Source organism: Heptranchias perlo, chromosome 27 (genome assembly GCF_035084215.1).
Source record: "Heptranchias perlo isolate sHepPer1 chromosome 27, sHepPer1.hap1, whole genome shotgun sequence".
NCBI lineage: Eukaryota > Metazoa > Chordata > Chondrichthyes > Hexanchiformes > Hexanchidae > Heptranchias > Heptranchias perlo.
Window position 1 is genome coordinate 21,746,621 of NC_090351.1, and position 22,183 is coordinate 21,768,803.

At 38.8% G+C, this 22,183-nt stretch overlaps 1 protein-coding gene across 1 annotated transcript in view; it reads left to right on the forward strand.

The window, feature by feature from the left end:
• brpf3b (bromodomain and PHD finger containing, 3b) overlaps positions 1–22,183 on the forward strand; it is a 53,973-nt gene that overhangs the window by 25,472 nt on the left and 6,318 nt on the right. Inside the window, exons 3-9 of the mRNA XM_068007448.1 lie at positions 2,805–2,961; positions 5,877–6,008; positions 8,178–8,306; positions 9,585–9,897; positions 14,803–15,069; positions 19,250–19,780; positions 20,027–20,135. Coding sequence (XP_067863549.1) covers positions 2,805–2,961; positions 5,877–6,008; positions 8,178–8,306; positions 9,585–9,897; positions 14,803–15,069; positions 19,250–19,780; positions 20,027–20,135 — 1,638 coding nt within the window. The remainder of the gene's footprint in view (positions 1–2,804; positions 2,962–5,876; positions 6,009–8,177; positions 8,307–9,584; positions 9,898–14,802; positions 15,070–19,249; positions 19,781–20,026; positions 20,136–22,183) is intronic.

The window sequence follows — 22,183 nt, forward strand, 5'->3', positions numbered from 1 at the left end:
CCACATGCATTTTGGAGATCTAGTTGACTTCTTGGATTATTATTGCATGAATATTTTGATACCCAAAACTGTTGGCTTTTTTTTAACCAATACTTTGAATACAGTGCTCGAGTTTCTTAATGTGGAGATGCCGGTGATGGACTGGGGTTGACAATTGTAAACAATTTTACAACACCAAGTTATAGTCCAGCAATTTTATTTTAAATTCACAAGCTTTCGGAGATTTTCTCCTTTCGGAGAGTTTCTTAAAGCATAGTTTGTTTATCTTGGAACATCACTTTCCATTACTCACCCATCTATACTGCAGACTGGTCTGATTTGCTAAGGGCAAATGAGCCATTCATAAATAAACTACATTTACCTCATTTCAGACAACTTTCAATTGACAGGCTGAGTATATTGTCAATAAATTGCAGCGGTTTGATGGCTACTGATTATTTACTGCCAGAAATCCCTTGATATTTACATTTCACTTTTTTTATCTCCACATTAACATTATGGCCAAATATGAAAACTACTTACAACATTTAGATTGCAGTTTGTCAAGATTACTGTATATAAGGTAATTAACCCTCCCTTGCCTCCTTCCATTTGTGTGTTGTATGCCACATGTACGCAGCACTATGGATATAAAGGAATTTACCCTGCTGAATTAGGTTGAGAGACCAGCGCTGAGTTCATCGAACTGAATGAGACTAGAACAGTTCAGAATTTTTCATTATTGAAATGTAGCCTCTTTATATGCCCCACTTTTTTCTTTTAAAATATTTTGGATAAATTTTGTACTTATTAAAGATGACAAAACTCAGGAGCCAAAACATTTTTTCTAGTTTTGTCATCCAGTATCAGCATCAAGGACTCTCCCATATCCAATATGCCACAGTCAGCTGTAGTGTAAAGTTCCCTTTACTCTGCCCTAACGATGTGTTTTAACCCTGAAGAACAGATGCATACCAATCATCCGGGTCTGATGCAGACAGTCGGCATTTTGGTGTCAGTGTATGCATTTGTGAATTGCCGGCTGTCGTTTACGACTTTCTCCCACTGCTGCTGCTGCTGCTGCTGCTCCAAGTAATGCAACTCTGCTTTGGTAACAATTCACACAATAGTTTACAAGATGAGGAATTCCTACCAATCTGTCAGAGCTATAGTAGCACCAAGTAGAACAGAGAAGCAGTGGGCAGGGGGAACTGAATGCTAGTGGGAACTGGGAGAAGGACGGGGGTGAACAGTGGGAGGAGAATGAGAAAAGTACAAGCGTAAACTGTGGGAAGGGAGGAGAGAAGAATGCCAGCTAGCATTAAGGATGGAGAAAAGTGCCAGTATGAACTAAAGGAGCAGTAGAGTGCTGCAGTGAACTGAGGGAAGATGGGAGAAGAGTGCCTCTGAGTCATTGTGACAACTACATCAACAATTTTAACAGTTTGATAATCAGATTTATCAGCAATGGTGCTAATATATATGCACAATAGCCCACAATTTCTCTGCAGGGAATAAGGGAAAATTTTGCCACGACCTTCTGCTGTATTAGTGAATAAATGTTGGGTACACCTGCACTTTAAGTTATGACAAGCTGTCTTCCACTTTTAGTGTACCTGCTTGTCAAGGCCTATATTTAGAGCTGTTTTCGGAGTTGTCAGCTTTTGAGAGTTTTTGAGGTTGGCATTCATGGAGCACACTCTACTGCAACAGAGGATGTTTTTAAACTTCTTACACCATCCAACCTAATGCTATCTAAGATCGTCAAATTAGGAGTCGTTCTGTGCAATGGGCTCACACTCATTAGGAACTCAGTAGAGATTGACGAGCACCCATCCCAGTATTTGCAGATTGTCGAGGGAGGTACCAAGGAATCACACATTTGATCTGGAAAGATTACATTTGTCAACTGCCCATCATTTAAGCTGCTTCCTGATATGGATGGTATTCCTGTGGGATGCATTACTGTATGACAATCTTGTAACAATCAATTATCTGAAGGAACTAAAAGTATTCAAAGCAACAGTATACGTATTGTATGTGAATAAAATAATAGTCTGACCCCTTTTCCTTAGAGACCTGTTGAATTTTTAATAACTTGTCCAAGGTCTTATGCAGGCACCTTTTGGTCATCATTGGTTCAGCCTTCACGTACAAATGAATAGGCGACATCCAAATGATTGAAATGCACTGATGTTCTACAGGGGTCATATTGACCATGAGCTGATTTCCCAGTGTGTATGTATAATGTATAAAATCATTCTGAAACTATCTCCGCTCCATTTCTCTCATTGTTGGCAGCAGTTTGCTCTGTCTGCATTACAGAAAAAGTTTTTAATCATATTAGTTATTCCCCTTTAATATTTAGATTATGAACTATATAGTCAGTTCTTGCAAGCTTTTATTAAAGTATATGGTTTACATTTTTATTTGGATGATAATTTTATTGTCTCCCCTTTGACACAGTACTAATTATGCCAGTTTTAATCTTTCCTGAAGTGAAATGGTTCATTATTTCACAAAACTCTTCTCTATTGGCTAGGCTGAAAAGTGCCCAGCCACACTACTGAGATAATGTTATTTGATTAATGAGAAAAACTTGATTTTTAATGTTCAAATGTTTGAGCTACCTCACTGTTTCTTTAAGTAATTTGCTATATCGAACAAAAATATACAAAGAGTGAATCATTGGATATTTTTCATCATGCTGAAGGTTTCTTTGATTATCAAAATTTCAGTTTTATAATTATAAAATCTCAATTTATAAGAGTAAAGAATGCAATCTGTGGTATTTGCAATTCTGAGAATCCCTACTTTCTTATCAGGTTAAATAAAATCTGCAATCGGTTATCTATCCAGAGGAAAACCCAGTTCATGCAAAGGCTGCATAATTATTGGATGTTGAAAAGGCAGTCACGGAATGGTGTTCCTCTACTGCGACGATTGCATTCACATTTGCAGACTCAAAGAAATGCAGAACAGGTAACTGAGTTACTGATGCATATCTTTTATGTTTATTAAGTGTTGAGAACTGTTTTTAAGAAATGCAGATAAGAAATAGTGTTTGGGAAGTAAGCATGCATTTTTAAAATTTTACTGACATGTATTTTATGGGATATTGCAAACAGCCTTCATTTGGTATGTTGCCTGTGTCATTTTTTATTTTTACACTATAAAAGTTGCTATAAGACTATTACATGGCATTACTGTGATATAGCTGACTTCAATAAGCTTCTTGAAACAGTATTAAAATTTTAAAAATCCTGAAGCACTGAAAACTAATTGATTGCACCAAAATAGAAATGTCACAGGATACTGTATTGTATTCCATTTATACAATATGCCATTTTATAATTTTTTAACAGTTTAATTTTTGCTTAGTCTTTTGGTGATTTTTATGGACTTAACCAGCACATACTTGATGAGAAGCTGTGTAGTGATACATGTGAGGCAATGCATCATCATTCTCGTCACACCCCCTGTGAGTAATCGATTTATTGGTGAAACTAATGTGCAACCAGCAGATCGAATCAGAGAATCTTCAGATTCCGGTCAGTCGGTTAACAATGACAATGACGACCAGACAAGTGGCTTTCAGACCATAGGCCCAGTGCTGCAAGACCTACAATTTAAATGTTAAGGGTCTCTCAGCGGCACCATTGCTATCCACCACAAGGTTGACATAATTTGCCTTGAAGAAACCCACATTGCAACAGATGAAACTGGTCACTTCGCTATTGATGGATTCGACTTGGTATGTCAAGCCAAGCATGGCCGAGCTACCTACATCCGTAACCACGTTTTAGATGCAACTCACGTCTTATCCATTAATCATTGTAATGTTATACAGGTTGGTGGTTTCAAGATTGCGGGCATTTATAAGCCACCAAGTGAAACCTGAGGAAACAAACTACTCCTATCTTTTGCTTACCCAGTTATCTATATTGATGACTTTTATAGCCACCATACAGACTGGGGTTACTCACGATCCAACAAGACGGTGAACGGTTACAAAGTTGGACATCTGGGAATGACCTCGCTCTGATCCATGACCCTAAACAACGTGACACATTCGGCTCAGCCAGATGGGGTCAAGGCTACTCCCCTGACATCTGCTGGGTCACAGCAATCAGCAGTCACCCACAACCATGGACTATTCTCGATGACTTTCCACATAGTGAACTCCGACCATCACTTATCCATGTCTGCCTGCGACTACTACTCATCAAAAGAACAAGGAAACCCCAATGGACCTTTAGGAAAGCTAATTGGGCTTTGTTTACAGAGATGGTTGAATGTATCATTGCTACTATCCGACAGCATAACATCCCAATCGAGGAAGCTTATAAATGCTTTTATGACACTCTCTACACAACTACAAAATCCACAATCCCTTTCGGTTCTTGAACACGCGATGCCTGGACAAAATGTGTGTTGCCCTATTGATGCTGTACGAGGAATCTGATGACCCAGACATTGCAGACCACCTGCTTGAATCACTTGATGCTGCTTGTCGATCAAGTTAGGAAGAGTCAACCTCACAGATGGATTTTACTTGGTTGAGTCAGAAAAGTTAAAGCCTCATCTATTGCCTGGATGTTGCTTAACGTCCATCAGCACAGAACTGATCATCTGTGTCAGTTAATGTCATTGCTAGACACCTACTAAAAGTGGCAAGAGCCCCCTGTAACAAAGGCTTTGAATGGAGAGTAGACAATGATTGGCACTGCTTTTGTCAATGCCCGGAAGCAGGACCCCCCACCAGCCTTCATATCCGCCGAATTCGACACCTGGTCCTGCAGCTGGCCAGAACAACATATACCCTGAGTTTTTGAAGAACCTTGGCCCACAAGCTTGTAATTGGCTATCACTTTTCTTCACTCGTCATTGCAGGCCAAATTCCAGTATTATGGTGCTGAATGTACATCATTGACCTACTTAAGCCACACAAGGACCCAAAGTTAGTAGCGAGCTACTGACCAATCTCCCTCCTGAGTGTTTGCTATATACGATGCTCAGGGGAATGGTTCTCCAACGTAGGTCTCTGGTCGTCGATGCTGCGCTGAGCACAGACCAAGCTTGGTTCTGCTGTGGCCACAGCACTTGTGACCAAGTACTCATCCTAACCACCTTCATTGACAACGGCTTTCAGAAAAACCCTTAGACTGGTAAGCAGCTTATGACGCTGTCTGGCATACTGGTCTTCTAGCGAGGATATAGAGCCCTGCCATAATGGGCCACCTGCTTGGTTGAACTACTGCTAAGGGGACAACGTTTCAGAGGATGCATGGCTGATCGAACTAGCTCGTGGAAATACCAAATCAATTACCTCCCTCAGATCAGTTCTAGTACCACTGCTTTTTAATCCATACATAAACAGTCTGCCTGTTACCAGCTTGCAGAAATTCATCTATGCTGATGACAATGCCGTTGCTACTCAAGCTAGTGACCTTTTCAGCCTAGAAATCACACTCATTAATGAAATGAAACTTATGGCGGAGTAATGCCTGAAATGGCATCTTCAACCAAGTACCACACCGACTGTGTCTTCAGTCTTTCACTTGCACAATGCTAATGCCTCTAGTTAACCCACTATCATCCTAAATGGTCAACTTCTTCAATATAATGCTCAATCTTCAATATTTTGACTTGTATTGATAGTTTCACAATATATTCTTTGGAACCTGACTTTTCCACTCTTAGCAAATATTATAATATAAATTTGAAGCTTTGTGATTGATGTTTAGCCACTTTAGCTATGCACATTCCAGCCAAGTTTCTTGAATTCACCAGTCACCTAACCAGATGCATTTCAGAGTGATAATGGTCAATCACTGGCTTTAGCAAAATACACATGGTAATATACTTAAACATGCATTGTTGTGCTAACTTCACAGAAAGAACAGAATGAAAAGAACAGTGCAGTAAAAGGACAGCTGAAGTACTGGCAGAAACTGCGCCACGATTTGGAAAGGGCTCGTCTGCTTGTCGAACTTATTCGCAAAAGAGAGAAGCTCAAAAGGGAAGAGGTAATTGTTTTATTTTTGATATTGGGATGTTAAAAGCACTGCGTACCCTATTTTGGGCATTCCAAGTGGTAGAATAACTAATATTGGGGAAAGATTTCCCCTGTGCACTAGACGTAGTAAAAATTGTTAATATGTTTGTGTAGAACATGTTTCTGATTTCACTACAGCTAACACACAGAGGAAATCTTCCCCATTATGATTCTACTGTCATTTTTTGTTTTGAAATAACGTAACTTTAAATTAAAAAAAACTACACTACCATCGTGTTATAAATGTGTGGACTGAGCAGACTGCAGCTGCATTTACCCACTTACCTGTAGCCTAATCCTGTTTTGTATGATGCAGCAACAGACATTCTCTATTAAGTCTGTCAGTGATGACCCAAGGAAGAAACTTGCTGATCTTGGGAATCAATTCTCTGAATATTTCAATATAAGATAAATTGAGGAATGAGGGTGCACCTTTAATTGAAGCTCATGTCCCTTTAATGAAACAGTGTTGTTTAGACTTGATTACACTGAACTATAGTTTGATTCTAAGTTAAGGATGCAGAATAGGCAATTTCTAGTATAGTTTGCTATTCAAGCAATTTTACTTGCTATAGTTAGTTCCCTTCTCAAAGCACAGTTTTGATTTTGCTGTAAAATATAGATCAAGCTTATTACAGCCTCACATCTCTGATATTAAACTGATGATCTCCATTTGTCCTGTTCTGACAGTCTGCAGCAGAGCTGCTTGACTTTCTGTCTCACCAGTTTTCTACCCTCATGTGATATGAAATATTTGTTGTGTTTGGTGATTAGTACATCCAGCAGGAAATTTAATGAGCTGTGTTCATTAGTCACAGATGCAACAGATTATTCCTGTGAACTCCATATTTGGTTTCCTCCAAAAGTAGTTTCTGAATTTAGTATTATATAGGAAAGTATAGGACCTGAAAAAAACTACAGCCCATCTGGACATCTCAAAAACTTATACCTCTCAATTGGCTATTCCTTCATATATTTATCCAGTTATCCCTTAAAATCCTTCCACACTATCTGCCTCCCCATTTAGTCCATTCCACATGATCACCATCCTTTGTGTAATATGTAAAATGTCCTTTTTAAGCTTGAGTTCATGTACCTTGGATCTAGAGTTTTTGGCAATCTCAAACTACAATTGGGATTATCTATTCCCCTAATAATCTTACCTTTTTTTAAAGTATTTATCAGTTTGGTTGCCCTTTTCTGCACTACCTCCAACACCTGTATAACAGCGACCAGAATTGTACATAGAATCCAAGTGTTGCCATACCAGTACCCATGCAGGCCCTTTATCACCTGAGAATTGTGATCTACCCTCTGTCTATATATCCCATAAGCTGGTTAGCTTTCTTTACTGCTGCTGCACACTGTGCTGTTGTTTCAGTGAGTTATCTACACAGTACCCCCAGATTCCTCTCCTCTATTGTGTCCTATAACTTGGAGCCATTTAGTTTATATTCCCACTGTTTATTTCTAGTCCCATTACTTTGCATTTGTCTACATTAAATGCCAGTTGCCAAATATCAGCCCATTTCACAACCCATACGGATTCCTTTGTATTTGGATTGCGTGTTCCATAATGTTTCAAACCTCTTTTCTCCACTGTCCCCAGATCCCAATCACTTATGTAGAGTATTGGCTCCTGTGGACATCTTTATGACACCTATGACTATGTGCCATGTCCATGCAGCTTCATTTGCAACCACTCTTTGCTACCTCTGGCTTAGCCAATTTTCAATCCATTGCAGAAGCTTGCCTTCGATTCCATACCTTCCTATCTTGTAGACTAATCGTTTGAAGAGCATGGTATCCAAAACCTTGCTGAAATCTATATGTATCAAATCTATACAGAATTTCTGATGTCAATAAGGTAATCCAAGAGCCGGCCTTAGTACCACACAGATTATGTTGCACACAAGAGCTTGTGAACTACAGGAATGATGGTACTCAGCCTCTTAATGAACAATTCAATTGATCTCCATTTTCCAGTGGAACCAAGATGCAGAGATTTTCCACTATTTGTAGATCCCTCTTCATGTGCATACAGGCTCTGCTCCCACATCTAAAAACACTAACTAGTATTGTTCAACACCTTCACCATCTCTTTGGTGTAGTGAATTAATATATATTTGACATTCTGCAGGTCAAGGTTCAGCAAGTTGCCTTGGAATTGCAACTTACACCATTTATTGTCTTTTTAAGACAAATTTTGGATCAACTTCAGGAAAGAGATCAAGCAAATATATTTGCGCAACCTGTAAGCCTCAAAGAGGTAAGGCTTTTTTTACAAGTGGGTAGATAGTATATATTTATCACTAGTGTCGATGGCAAATATTTTGGGTAAACTTTCACATGTAAGCAATTAATTTGTTTGTTGTAAATTTAGATTCTGCTTAATTATTTTGAATTAAGTAAACTTAGATTGTACTTAATTAACTTGAATTATGTAGACTGCCTCAGCCCCTCTTCCATTACCTCCTCCCCCCAACTGTCGAATATGAATTTAGATAAACAGTGTAGCCTAGATTTTTTTTTTGTTTTAGTAGAATTTGGGCACACATCTTTGGTATGGTTGGACTTCCACCCACTAGAAAAATGTGCCCAGACTCTAACCGATTTTTCTGGCCAAGTCATTTGCATAATTTTGACAGACTCCGCCAGGGAGTCTGTGTAAAGTGGCTGAGGGGAACAGCTGTGGTACACCTTGAAGCCCTGGTGCAACGTATCATTGCCGGCAGCTTTAGTGTTGCTGGTATAAATTCAAAAACATTTGAATTTGGCACCAAAGATTATTCAATCGGTCACTCAGCCATCAACTGCATAGGCTTTTGGGCCATGGATCAAATGATGGAAGATATTTTTGGACGACTTATTTCTGTTATTTGGATATCATGACAATACCTGTTGCTGGGAAATCTAATGGGCAAGGGTGTGGTGGAGTGCATCTTTGCCCAGGTTTCTGCTCCCACCCATCCCAGTTCCACCTAGAAATTATTTCATTTAAACTTAATTGATTTGCCTCAGTATATGATACATGATTTAAAATGTTATATTTAATCAAATGGTATTGGTACATTTGAATTCTGTGCATGGATCAGAATAATGTTTAAATTAGGTGGGTGTGGTTCCAGTCACTCCAAATAATTCAGAATCTGTAGAAGAAACCACTTTATATACTACCTATGTTCGAAGAGAGAGTCTCATCTTTGGTACATATGAAACGGTCACAAAATTTATGATTAACACAACATCATCTTGTTCTGTCAGTTTATTGGAAACTACTGTGCAAATGCAATAGCTGAAACACTATTGAGTATACAAAACATTATTTGGAAGGTAGTTCCCCATAAAACTTTACTGCTCAAATTTGAAAAGAAATCTAAATAGAACAAAAAGGATTTCATTATTAAAAGAGGTCTTGATGGTGAGACTCACTTTTTAATGTACAGTACTTTTTTTTTGGGGGGGGGGGGAAGAGGAAGTGTTCCCTTTCCCCTCTTTAAGGTGTCTGTTGGACATTTACTTATTATTGATGCTTTTCTTTTGCAAGGTTCCAGATTATTTAGAATTTATTACACATCCTATGGACTTTTCCACCATGAGGAAAAAGCTAGAAACTCACTGTTACAAAACCCTTGATGAGTTTGAAACAGATTTTAACCTGGTCATAAACAACTGTATGAAGTATAATGCTAAGGAAACTATATTCTACCGGGCAGCAGTGAGATTGAGAGACATGGGAGGTTCCATATTAAGGTGTGCTCGACGCCAAGCTGACAACAATGGGTATGACTATGAAACTGGAATGCATCTACCTGAATCACCAAATTTGGCAAACTTCTACTGCTTCTCCTGGGAGGATGGTAGGTATTGTGACAATGCAGATTGGTGGATATGGGGAGGATATTATTTGCTTTTCACTGAAAGATATATTTTAAGGGGGAGGGGGGAACAAGATTTTCAGTTGGTGGATTCAACAAACATTCAGTAAATTGCCCCAGATTTAGGCTGTGATTTTTGTCAAGATTGTTAGCATTCAAAAATGAACTTGCATTATGCTATTAAAAAAATCTTTAATAGAATGATGTAACTTCAGTCTCTGAATATTGCATAGAGCAAATGTGTAGGTTGCACATTAAATCAATCCTTACCGTGAAAAAATATTGTCATGTTTTTCTAACTGGCTCAAATAAGGAATTTAGCTTATCTATTCTATTTCTGATTATTATATAACAAGTGTTAGAAGCAGATGAGATGTTCAGATTTATTTTGTTTATGTAACTGCAATGCGTAAGTAATAAACATTTATTTAATCATGTGACTGGTATGCCAGAGGCAGAAATTTATATCTTTGGCTGCAGTAGGTATTTATTATCTACTCTGATTTTTCCTTTAAAAACACAAGCAGTACCACAGGAAATTTATTTTTAATTTTTTGAAAAATTATTTTAGCCATGTTCCTCAGCCTTTTGTTGGCACAGATTAGTTGCAACACTGTTTCATTTTTTAATATCTTTTTGCAATGATTTGGTCCTGTTATTTTTTTTAAGTTATCCTCAAAAGTAAGAGATATGCCCAAAAAGAAACATAGACATAGAGAGTGGAGAATGCATTTAATAGGCACACAAATTGTGTAAGACATACAGGAAAAGAGGTACCAATACCATGCATTATATAGTGCCTTTAACGTAATAAACATCCAAAGTGCTTTGTAGAGGCAGAGACGTTCACAAACCAATAATAGAGTAAGAATTAGGAGAGGTGGAAAGGCTTTGGGGAGTCAGGAGGTGAGTCACTCGCCGCAGAATACCCAGCCTCTGACCTGCTCTCGTAGCCACAGTATTTATATGGCTGGTCCAGTTAAGTTTCTGGTCAATGGTGACCCCCAGGATGTTGATGGTGGGGGATTCGGCGATGGTAATGCCGTTGAATGTCAAGGGGAGGTGGTTAGATTCTCTCTTGTTGGAGATGGTCATTGCCTGGCAGTTGTCTGGCGCGAATGTTATTTGCCACTTATGAGCCCAAGCCTGGATGTTGTCCAGGTCTTGCTGCATGCGGGCTCGGACTGCTTCATTATTTGAGGGGTTGCGAATGGAATTGAACACTGTGCAGTCATCAGCGAACATCCCCATTTCTGACCTTATGATGGAGGGAAGGTCATTGATGAAGCAGCTGGAGATGGTTGGGCCTAGGACACTGCCCTGATGGAAGAGAAAAAAAGATTGAAAGAATAAAAGACAGCATAAAAGAGACTAGAGCGAGTACCGGAGAGAAACCGAGAAATATATATTTTTTTAATTTTGGGCAATTCCATGGAATATCAACTTGCATTATTTTTTTTTAAAAATATTTTTTAAAAAATAATGCTGGTCTATCCCTGTGAGTGTCCAGTTGTAATATGCTAATCCCCACCCTCCGAGGTCAACTCTGACTCAGCAACCCCATGTCTCACTGCTCCCTCATGGCCTCAATCACTCTGTTCTCCCACAGTCCTGGCCTTGGGTTCTCCTTTCACAGGTTCAGTCCTGGTCTGTGCTGAGCTAGCTGATCTTCGCTAATGTGGTATTGGGGGCTTTCTAGTTGGTCTTTGTGTCTCTAAGCTAAGGAGAGGAAAATTTCGTTAGAGTCCCACTCTTGACTTGCACAGAGAAGTAATGGGACCTCATTAATCATGAACAGATTGAGTGTTGCAGTGACAGTTGGTATATTTATTGGTTTCTTTGGAGTCGAGTGGTTTCTGGTACATTAGCATACGGTATCCTAGCTCAATTGACGTACTGACAAAATTTGTTTTTTGGGGAATGGAGTTTAAAATATACTGAATGTAATGCTTATAGCATTAAAACTAAAGCAAAATTAATACAATTATTTTTCCTCTTTGGAGGTTGTGGTTTAAATGTTTTAAATAATTAATTTGCATTTTTGCAAATTAATAGTGAGTCAAATAGAAACGGGTCTGTTTGTCTTTGCTGTCAGTGCTGTGGAATGTACCCATTTACAATGCAGAGAAGATTCCATCGCACTGGGAGCAAAACAAAAACAGGGTCTGTACAGATCAGTAATATGACATCCAGAAAGAATGGCAGCTATAGATACTGTAGCATTAGTTCAGCTGCCTCTAACAGCCAAGGGGGAAAGTAGCTGATTGTTTATGCCACCTAAGGCAGTGACCATCTTTTTTGCCTTATAGTTTTGCTGAAGTAGTAACTGCAGTGCAGTTAGCATAGAGCATGTCTCTGTAGTTATTGAGTGTTTACAACTAGGTGAGATTAAGTTACACCATGGGCATAATTTTAATATGCCGGCGGGAAGAGTCCGGGTTTGGGGGGGGGGGGGGGTGATTTGCAGGCGCCAAACGCGGACGGGAAGTAGGCAGGTTGTGATGATCACAACCCTAATGAGGCCAATCAAAACCTCTTCCGGATTTCATGCCCGGCAACCAGCCTGATTGACAGGCTGGCTGCCGACAGGAGCTGCACATCCGGTGGAGGAGTCGGGGGGTGGGGGGAGGACAGGGGAGAAAGAGAGAGAGAGACCTCATCGGCAGTTAGGATAGAAATGGGGGGGGGGGGGCGGGGGAACAGAGATTAGAGTGGAGACATCAGGATCAGAGGATGGACGTCGGGATCAGAGTGGGGGGAGGTCCAGACAACATTGTTTTTTAAGATATGTTTATTTAATTTGTTTGTAATGGGAAATGTAATTGTATTTAATTTACTTAGCTTATTTTTCACTGATCCAGCCCTTCGTGTCTGGTTTTACCAGGCGTGAATCGGGAGGCGTGGGAAAGCGGCCCAGGCAACATTAAAATATTTTTAACTATCCAATACACAAAAAAATAAACTACCTTAAGTACCTCAATGAGGTACATTTGCTTCTTTAATTATCAGCCTGCCAGATTTAAGTGGGGGCGGGGCTTCCTGGTGACTGCTGTACGCATGCACACAGATTTGCCTGAGTCTCATTCAAAAATGCGCGGGTTCCAGCCGGGATGTCCGCCTGCTCCCGAAAACAGCAATTTTGATTGCCCCCCGCCCCCAACCCACCCGTTTTTCCCTTTTAAAATCGTGCCCTGTGTATTCAATATCATCAAGTGGGAAGGGTTTAAGGATTCAAGACCACAGTACTGAGATATGTGGATATATATATATGTTTATAAAATAGATTTATTTACATAACCTTTTTGTAGGTGCTGTTGGATTATTACATGGCAGATGCAGTATAATGTGGATAAATGTGAAGTTATCCACTTTGGAAGGAAAAACGGAATGGCAGAGTATTATTTAAATGGTGATAGATTGGGAAATGTTGATGTACAAAGGGACCTGGACATCCTTGTACACCAGTCATTGAAAACATACATACAGGTGCAGCAAGCAGTTAGGAAGGCAAATGGTATGTTGGCCTTCATTGCAAGAGGATTTGAGTACAGGAGCAAGGATGTCCTACTGCAATTATACGAGTCTTGGTGAGACCACACCTGGAGCATTGTATGCAGTTTTGGCCTCCTTACATAAGAAAGGATATACTTGGAGGGAGTGCAGCGAAGGTTCACCAAACTGATTCCTGAGATGGCAAGACTCTCGTATGAGGTGAGATTGGGTCGACTAGGCCTGTATTCACTAGAGTTTAGAAGAATGAGAGGGGATCTCGTTGAAACGTATAAAATTCTGACAGGGCTAGACAGACTGGATGCAGGGAGGATTTTTCCCCTGGCTGGAGGGTCCAGAACGAGGGGTCACCGTCTCAGGATATGGGATAGGACATTTAGGACTGAGATGAGGGTGGTGAACCTCTGGAATTCTCTACCACAGAAAGCTGTGGAGGCCAAGTCATTGAATATATTTAAGAAGGTGATATATAGATTTTTAGACAGAGAAGGCATCAAGGGGTATGGGGAGAGAACGGGAATATGGTATTGAGATAGAGGATCAGCCATGATCATGTTGACTGGCGGAGCAGGCTCAAGGTCGAATGGCCTACTCCTGCTCCTATTTTCTATGTTTCTATTACATAAATTTAAAGATGGTTGGTTTTATAATTTCATTTAGTCGACACACCATCTAGGTTGATACCTTTCTGATTCCATAAAGAAATCATGACAATATGCAAACAAAAAATGGACTGAATTAGTACATCAAAATATTACGTATCAAGTTGATAAATAATGACATGCTTGAAATGAATTTCACTTCTAGACAAAATAATCCATTTGAACCATAATCCACCATGTTTAACCATTAATCCAAATGGTAATTGAAATATTCAAGCTGCATTTGATTTTCTGATAATGGACACCTTGGATTAATATTTGCCCTGTGACATCATGTGCTTGTTAATCCCCAGTTCCCATCATCAGTCAAGCCTATTACATTGAATTAGATATAATTCCGTCGCATTCAATCATCACTGATGTTTTCAGTCATTTGGTGTTTATATTGCAAATTGTAATCAGGAGGCAAAGTTTGAGACTGAAATGCATTAAAGTTAATGCACAATGTTTTCCATGTAATGTTGTTAAATATTGGATGCTACTTCATTTGTGCATTCAGTGACTGAGGCCATTTTCTGTAATTTTTGTAACCATTCATTAGATTATTGTCATTTGAAATTATGGGTCAATATAGTTTTTGCATACAGTGGAATACTCCTTTAATTTATTTTAATCATGATGCAAACCAGACTAAGAAAATTAAAAGCAGAACAAACATACACTGTTGACCAGGAGGCATTCTTGGATTCATTTGATGTTTTGATTTGTTCTACAGTGGATAACATGCTGATACCAGAGAACAGAGCCCACCTGTCGCTGGAGGACCAGCTGAAAGAGTTGCTGGATAAATTGGACATAACGTGTACCATGAAGTCAAGTGGAGCGAGATCAAAGCGAGTAAGATTACTGAGGAGAGAAATCAACAGCATCAGGCATAAATTGGCACAACAGCAGCAGCTGCATAATGGCAACTACTCTGAATTATCGAAGGAGGATAATGAAAAACCTCTGGCTGAAGGCCACGAGGATAGCGTTGAGAGAGGTGTGGTATATTTTGCTGTATATCATTTTTAAAAAAATGTATCATAGAGCTCCAGATCAAGGGGGCATAATTACAAACTAATGTGAGGACCGATGTCAGACAGTGCTTTTTAATGCAGAAATTGATTAATACCTGGAATGGTCTTCTGAGTGGGGTAATGGAGACAAAAACTCCGGGGTAATTCAAGAGGCAGGCTGATGCTGTTCTTGAAGGACCATACTGTGGAAAAAATCAGCTTGATGAGCCTTCATCTTTGCAGTGCAGTCAGTTAGCATAGAGCATTTTCCTGTCATTATTCAGTTCTTTCGATTAGGTGGAATTAGTTTACACCATGTATTCAATATAATCAAGTGGGAAGGGTTTAAGAATTCAAGACCACAATACTGAGATATGTGGATATATAAATGTTTAAAAGAATTTGCAAAAATGTTTGTAAGAGATCTCTTTAAACACTGAAATAAGTGTTTTTGATTGATTCCTGGAAAATAAATAGTTCCTTACCTCCTACAAATAGATATATAAAAACCAGTTACATAAATAAATATATGCATGTACTACAGGAAATCAGCTCTTTACTGTTTCGTGTTTTTAATAGTGAAGGTCAAGAAATATATAAAACTTCAGTTCAATCTTTATATTTGCATCTTTTCTTCTCCAGCAAATAGCTGCAACAGTATCTAGTGTATTTTAAGTAGAATTTATTGGATAAATATTTTAAATTCAGGACTTTATTATTTAGAGCCTCCTTCCAAACTTGATTAATCATACAGTCCTTCCAGAAGTTGCTACTGTTCATATGAGCAGTCGTTATTTATACAGCAATCATAAACAAATGAAAAGAAAGGCAACTGCTGTAATTATTTAGAATATATTAAGTAATATAAAGACTCCACTTTTAGAATTTGTAATTGTTTAAAGTTTCACTTGTCATATAATGCAAGACACTATAACCAATCCCTCTTTTTTTTCATGAAAATGACTTCAGAAAAACTTGGAGTTTGTGCTTTATCTTTTGTTTGATGCTTATATCAAAAAAATAATGCTTTAACTGTTGTAGAAATAGTTTCCTTGGGCATTTTCATTCTCAGTAAATTTCCCATTGATATATCAGATTGTGGAGAGAATATGGGTTTACAAACAGTAGGCCCTGGCAGGCTTAATGAATGTCAGTGTTGTGTCACTTATAAACATTTCTAAATGTTGAAGGGACGGGTGCATGCCAGGAGCTGGAACCTGCCAACTTGAATCTTTTCAGCTGACAATGATTGGTCTGGGAAGCTGTATGAATTCAATACTCACACTTCTCATGTAGAACAAGCTTCCAATAGAAGCCATTGTTACAGTCTTTTTAAGTACAGAAAATGCTATTGCATATGTTTTAATCTTTTTCTTGTAATTGTTGTAATTTTTGTCTTTATATTACAAATCTAATTTCCAGTGGTAAATGCTCAATTTAGTGCACCGGCACAAAGGTTTTTCAAAAAATATTTGGAGTGATTTAATTTGTTTATTTTGGCCTTCCTTTACTAGTAAATTTAGCTGACTGCTCATTCTTGATTTGTCTTTACTGGTAATGTTTTTTCTCAGTCTATCATGTTTGTTTCATACACTATCTACCTCTCCCACTGTGATTTGTTGCTGTTTGGCTAAAATTTCATATTCACAAATCAGCTTACAGACAAAATGCATGCTGGATGTGGTACTAACTGCAATGTTGTTATGTACAACATATGTACTTAGTAGCAGATCTCTTGTGGCATTACACATGGTAAGTCAGGATATGATGTTTTATAAGCACAGGATATTATATCATGTACTACAGAATGTATTAATAAGATGGAGCCATATCTCTTTAAGGCCAACGACTCTAATGTTAATAGAGCCTCAGATCAGTTGTTGTTTGATCAGGAAAGTTTGCAAATTGGAATGTACTTGTCAGTTTCAGGCTCCAGCTTAAAAGTATGCAGCATTTTAAGATTGTTTTGCATCTGTAATATAATATGCAGAGGGTACCATTTTTATTATTTACTAGTGAATCTTCCATGGTGCTGCTCATGGTAAGACAGAGGATGTGCAATTTTAGAAGGACGCAAAAATATGCCCTGTAAATAGGATGTAGATGTGTGTCCCTTTAAAGGTAAAAGGTGTAATTGTTCTGCATTTTTGAATTGAATGCTGGTTTCATTTACTGGTCAGGGTTTTTGGTGTAAATCCTGGATTTGTTTGACAGACAGGTCAATTAATAAGTTGGCGACAGCATGGAACTGGTATAGTTTTGGAAAGTGGAACTGAAACAGAGATAAAAATGAGAAAAATGATACATCTCACGATATAATGTGAATAGATATGTCCGTATTTTATCCCTCAACCAACATCACCAAAAACAGATTATCTGGTCATTATCACATTACTGTTTGTGGGACCTTGCTGTGCTTAAATTGGATGCCTCGTTTCCTACATCACAATAGTGACTACACTTCAAAAGTACTTCATTGGCAGTAAAGCGCTTTGGGATGGGGTCGTGAAAGGCACTATATAAATGCAAGTCTTTTTTTTTTGAATTGCCTTGTTTTTTTTTAATACCTTCAGTTTCTCAAAAGCTTGGGCTTGATATTTTTTTCAGATTTGTGACTCATTAACTGAATGTACATTGCACAGTCTAAGCATCATGCAGTATACCCATTTTTCCAGCATGTATCAGTGACATTTAGCTAGCTCAAATGGATATTTTTCTTTAGCTTCCAGCAGTTTTTGCAGTTTTATTTTTCAGTTTTATTTTGAAGAAAAGCCAGAGAAAAAATTAAAAAGCTTTATTCAAATAAAGTTTCTTATTGTATTTTTTTTTAAACACAAAGGCTGTGCTGTGTGTGTGTGTGTATGTGAAAAATGAAAGACTGCAGTAATTACACACCTGTTTTAACTTTTTTGTGTTCTGTAAACATCAGAATATGTATTAAGCTGAAAGAAACCGTGTCTTTGTCATCCTAATTTGTGTTTATTTTTCAAAAAACATGTTGAATTTTGAAGCAAGCACAAAGCCTCCATTAGCTGTTTTCTTGACAGGAAATGTTACCATTCTAATTACTGACACTTGAGTCACGGAGACAGGCTGAGAAAAACAGAGAGAGGTAGACAGACAGTGGCTTACTTCATCCTTAAAAAAAAAAGCAAAAGTTGAATTTTTAAAGCTAACAAAGCTCTGAGGAAAATGGATAGGAGGGGGAGGATGAAAATAAGGTGAAGGGGCCTCTAGCCTCTCGCCACCTGCTCTTGAACGGAGGCTTAAGAGTGATGTGGATGATCATGGAGCGAGGGGGAGGGAAGGATACAGGGGTTAAATGGGTAGATCGAAGGAGAAGAGGTAGGAGTAGCGATGGAAGTGATGGGTGTAGAAAGGGGAGAGGATAGCGAGAAGCACGAGTAATGGGGAGGGAATTGGAAGGGAGCTGCCAAGGGCTGCAGGCCACATTTTCCCCAAAGGCCCCTCCAGAAAATGCAGGCTGCAGCCCCCGACAACTCTATTCCCTGCTACACCACACCTTGTCATCCACCTTCTCCTACCCGAAAGAAAGAGAGGTGGAAGAGGAAAGATGGAGAAGCAATCTTGTCTCTGAGTTGGGGAGAGAGAGAGAGAGACAGACAGAGCAAAATAGCAACATGAAGACAACAGATGTGTAAAAGAGAGACCATGGATCAGATTTTCAACTGTGGATTGGCTGCCTCTTACGGAAAACGTTGAATTTTCATTTCCGGTTTCTATAATGGGCAGTCGATCCGCAATGCCAGTTGTATGCCCAGGCGGCAAGTTAAAAATGTACCCTCGTTTTTTGACTTAATATGTGCAATGCCACGGGAGATCCACTAATGTTCTTTGAAGTTCGTAACCCCTATGAAGAATAGCCCAGAAAATGCATGATTGCCTTTTCTGCAAAGGTGATCCAGAATTCTTTTTTCTATATGGAATTTTGTAAGAGCAATTTAAGAATTTTAAGTGTTCTTAGATATATATATATGATATTCAATATTTAGAATAATCAGAGTCATTTAATACAGCATTAAAATGTTTGGAAAACACAAGTTAATTTGATGAAGCAACCCAAATGTTTGAAAGTTGAATAAACTGGAGTGGATATAAATTTGGAAAAATGGTTATAATTCTTTTTTTCCCTTCTCCCCACAGAGGATTCAAAATCTTCACTCCCACCTACATTAGAACCTACAGGACCTGCACCTTCACCCTCAGATTCTGAAACCCACACAGACCCTCCTACCCTCAAACCTGTGAGTGAGAGCAGGGCACACAGCAGACTGCACAAACGAATTAAATCTGACAGTGATGTCCTGAACAGAAAAACACTACAAAAGGAAGCCCTTGGCACTCATACTCTTCAGCGTCTCCTCAGTGACAGTGGTGTGAATGGTCTAGCTCTCCCTACCTCAGACACAGCAACTCCATCAGTCAATGAAGTGGGCAGACGCACATCTGTTCTCTTTAGGAAGGCCAAAAATGGAGTAAAGTTACAGAAGGGTTCTGGTCAGCCAGTGGAAAATGGAGACAGCCAGCACCAAACAGAACAGTTGGCACTGAACACTTCACCAGGGACTCTCTCAAAACTACAGAGTTTGCGACAGTCAAGGAAACGACCCCAAAGTCTGAGCTGCAGCTCAGACAGTGAAAGTGAGAAATCTCCATGCACGCCTGCAGAACTAGGTAATCTTTCTGCATTGCTTTTCTCCTCAGCAGTGCTGTTTGTCAGCAGCTGAATCTCCTCTTGTTTGGACAGCTTAAAAGTATAGTCCATGAATTTCTTTGTAGTCCTATGACTGCTGCACTGTGGTCAATCAACAGCTGTTATTTAGCAGGGCGAGTCAGTCCATTGGGTTTTCTTTATTTAAAATAAACTTTCTATATTTGAGGACTATATTTTGCTAAAACTTTTTTACATTTTCGGCACAGGTCTTTCAAATGGGTTTGGAAAACACACCCAGTTGTCAAATGCAGAGAGCTACTCAGATTCTGAGTGTAGTTCCAGTCTCGGAAGCAATGGGGCATTCGACAACAACAGGTAATACACTATAAAGTTACGTTGACTTCCATGCATATAATAGACCATGCGATTATAAAGATTAATTAAATGTGCATATTTGTTGGGGAATTGGGTGGATCAGTGGATTAGAAAGCTGTTTTTTCACCTCTAAGGCGCAGATGGAGTTGTGTGCATTTATTTCCCTTCTGACTATACAAAATTACCAATAATAATAACAAAACCAAATTGGCTTTGAGATACTCTAAGGATGGCTGGTGCAAGAAATGAAAATGTTACTCTAGGGCATTTGTGGGTGAGGCACATATTGGGACATTGTATAGTGACCTCGGTCCTGATCTCGCTGTCTTACTGGAACATGGTTGGTTTGATAAATAAAAATGCCACATTGAAGCAGTTGGGACATTGTAGAGGGAGTTTTATCTTGAATATAAATCACACTACATCTTGGGATACTTGATGCCAACACTACTTTCAGCAAGTGAGAAAAATCTTTAATTTTCCGGCACAATTATCTCTGATCCTGAGTACACAATTCACCTTCAAATTAAATAAAAAGAGAATGAATTATGGTGTTTTTTTCAAAACATTACCATAGATATTGCGGGCAGTCATACTAGTATATAATCTTAAAATACATGACTTATTTAGCAAAGAGTATGCATGCATCCTCTTCTGACACAGTAGGTGATCTGCTCACAGGCCTCTAGCAATCCATTCTTGAGATGGTTGTTAGGTAAATAAGAGTGGCTTCTGATTCAGTTTTTGTTTTTCCTTTTCCTCCTCCATTCCCAGTGGAGAGGTACTTGGCATCTAATTGGTGCCAGGTGAGACCAGGAACTCTTTTGTTAAGGGGTGGGCATAGGCACAAGCCATGTCCTTCCATTCCATAGCATCTTGCTTTGGTACTCCAGCATGTTGTAATGTCTCATATATAGGCTTTCCATATGCTGCAGTACCCATTTTGCTGTAGTTTGTGATGGGTGAAAATATTTAACTTGCAGTCTATGACTATAAGATGATGGAAAGCACCTACAATTTGAATATAACACTCTGCATATTAAAAATGGAAGGGAAACTAAGCCAGATTTAAACACATGTTTCATGTTGAATTATTTTTTAAAACCTAAAATTATCTTTTGTGGTGAAAACTTCTGTCAAACCACTTTTAAGTGGCTTTGTGGATTCCTACATATCAGTAAAACACATTTAAAAAAATCTCTGACTACTTTTTAGTGTAAAACCGCTTCTGAATTTTTACTCTAAATGGAGAACTGGAAGAAATACCAAATTTGGATTGCCCCTTCCCCAAGAAATTCACTAATTCTTACTACAATCCAACCTTTAGCTCAGGTTTCTATGGCGATCGCAATAGCTTTTGCCACCAGAGATTAGAATTTTTTCTTTGTCAGTTTATTTAAAATTTGTCCCCATTTTCAGTTTTTGTTTTCTTTTCTGGATTTCCTGACTGAGAGGGTAGCCAGGTGACTTGCTTCCTTGCCTCTACCTATGTTAGTCATGATGTGGAGATGCCGGTGATGGACTGGGGTTGACAATTGTAAACAATTTTACAACACCAAGTTATAGTCCAGCAATTTTATTTTAAATTCACAAGCTTTCGGAGGCTTCCTCCTTCGTCAGGCGAACGATGTGAAAATGAAATCCTCGAAATGAAATCGATTTCATGAAAGGATTTCATTTCGAGGATTTCATTTTCACATCGTTCGCCTGACGAAGGAGGAAGCCTCCGAAAGCTTGTGAATTTAAAATAAAATTGCTGGACTATAACTTGGTGTTGTAAAATTGTTTACAATTGTCTACCTATGTTGCCCTTGATTCTATTGCTAGCAAGTGTGAAACAAAGACAGTAGTTGAGTTTCTCCTTCATGTACAACAGTAGAGAAAAATCAGGACGGTGACTCCTCTCAGCTTAGTGACTTGAGGTGGTGAACTCATGGGAGTCAACACAAAGCCTTTATCACTTAGTGCAGCATATTAATATGCTGTGGTACTATCAGGCCATTCGGTGCTTTCTTAGAAGAAGTGGACAGAACACCCATTAAGTTTTG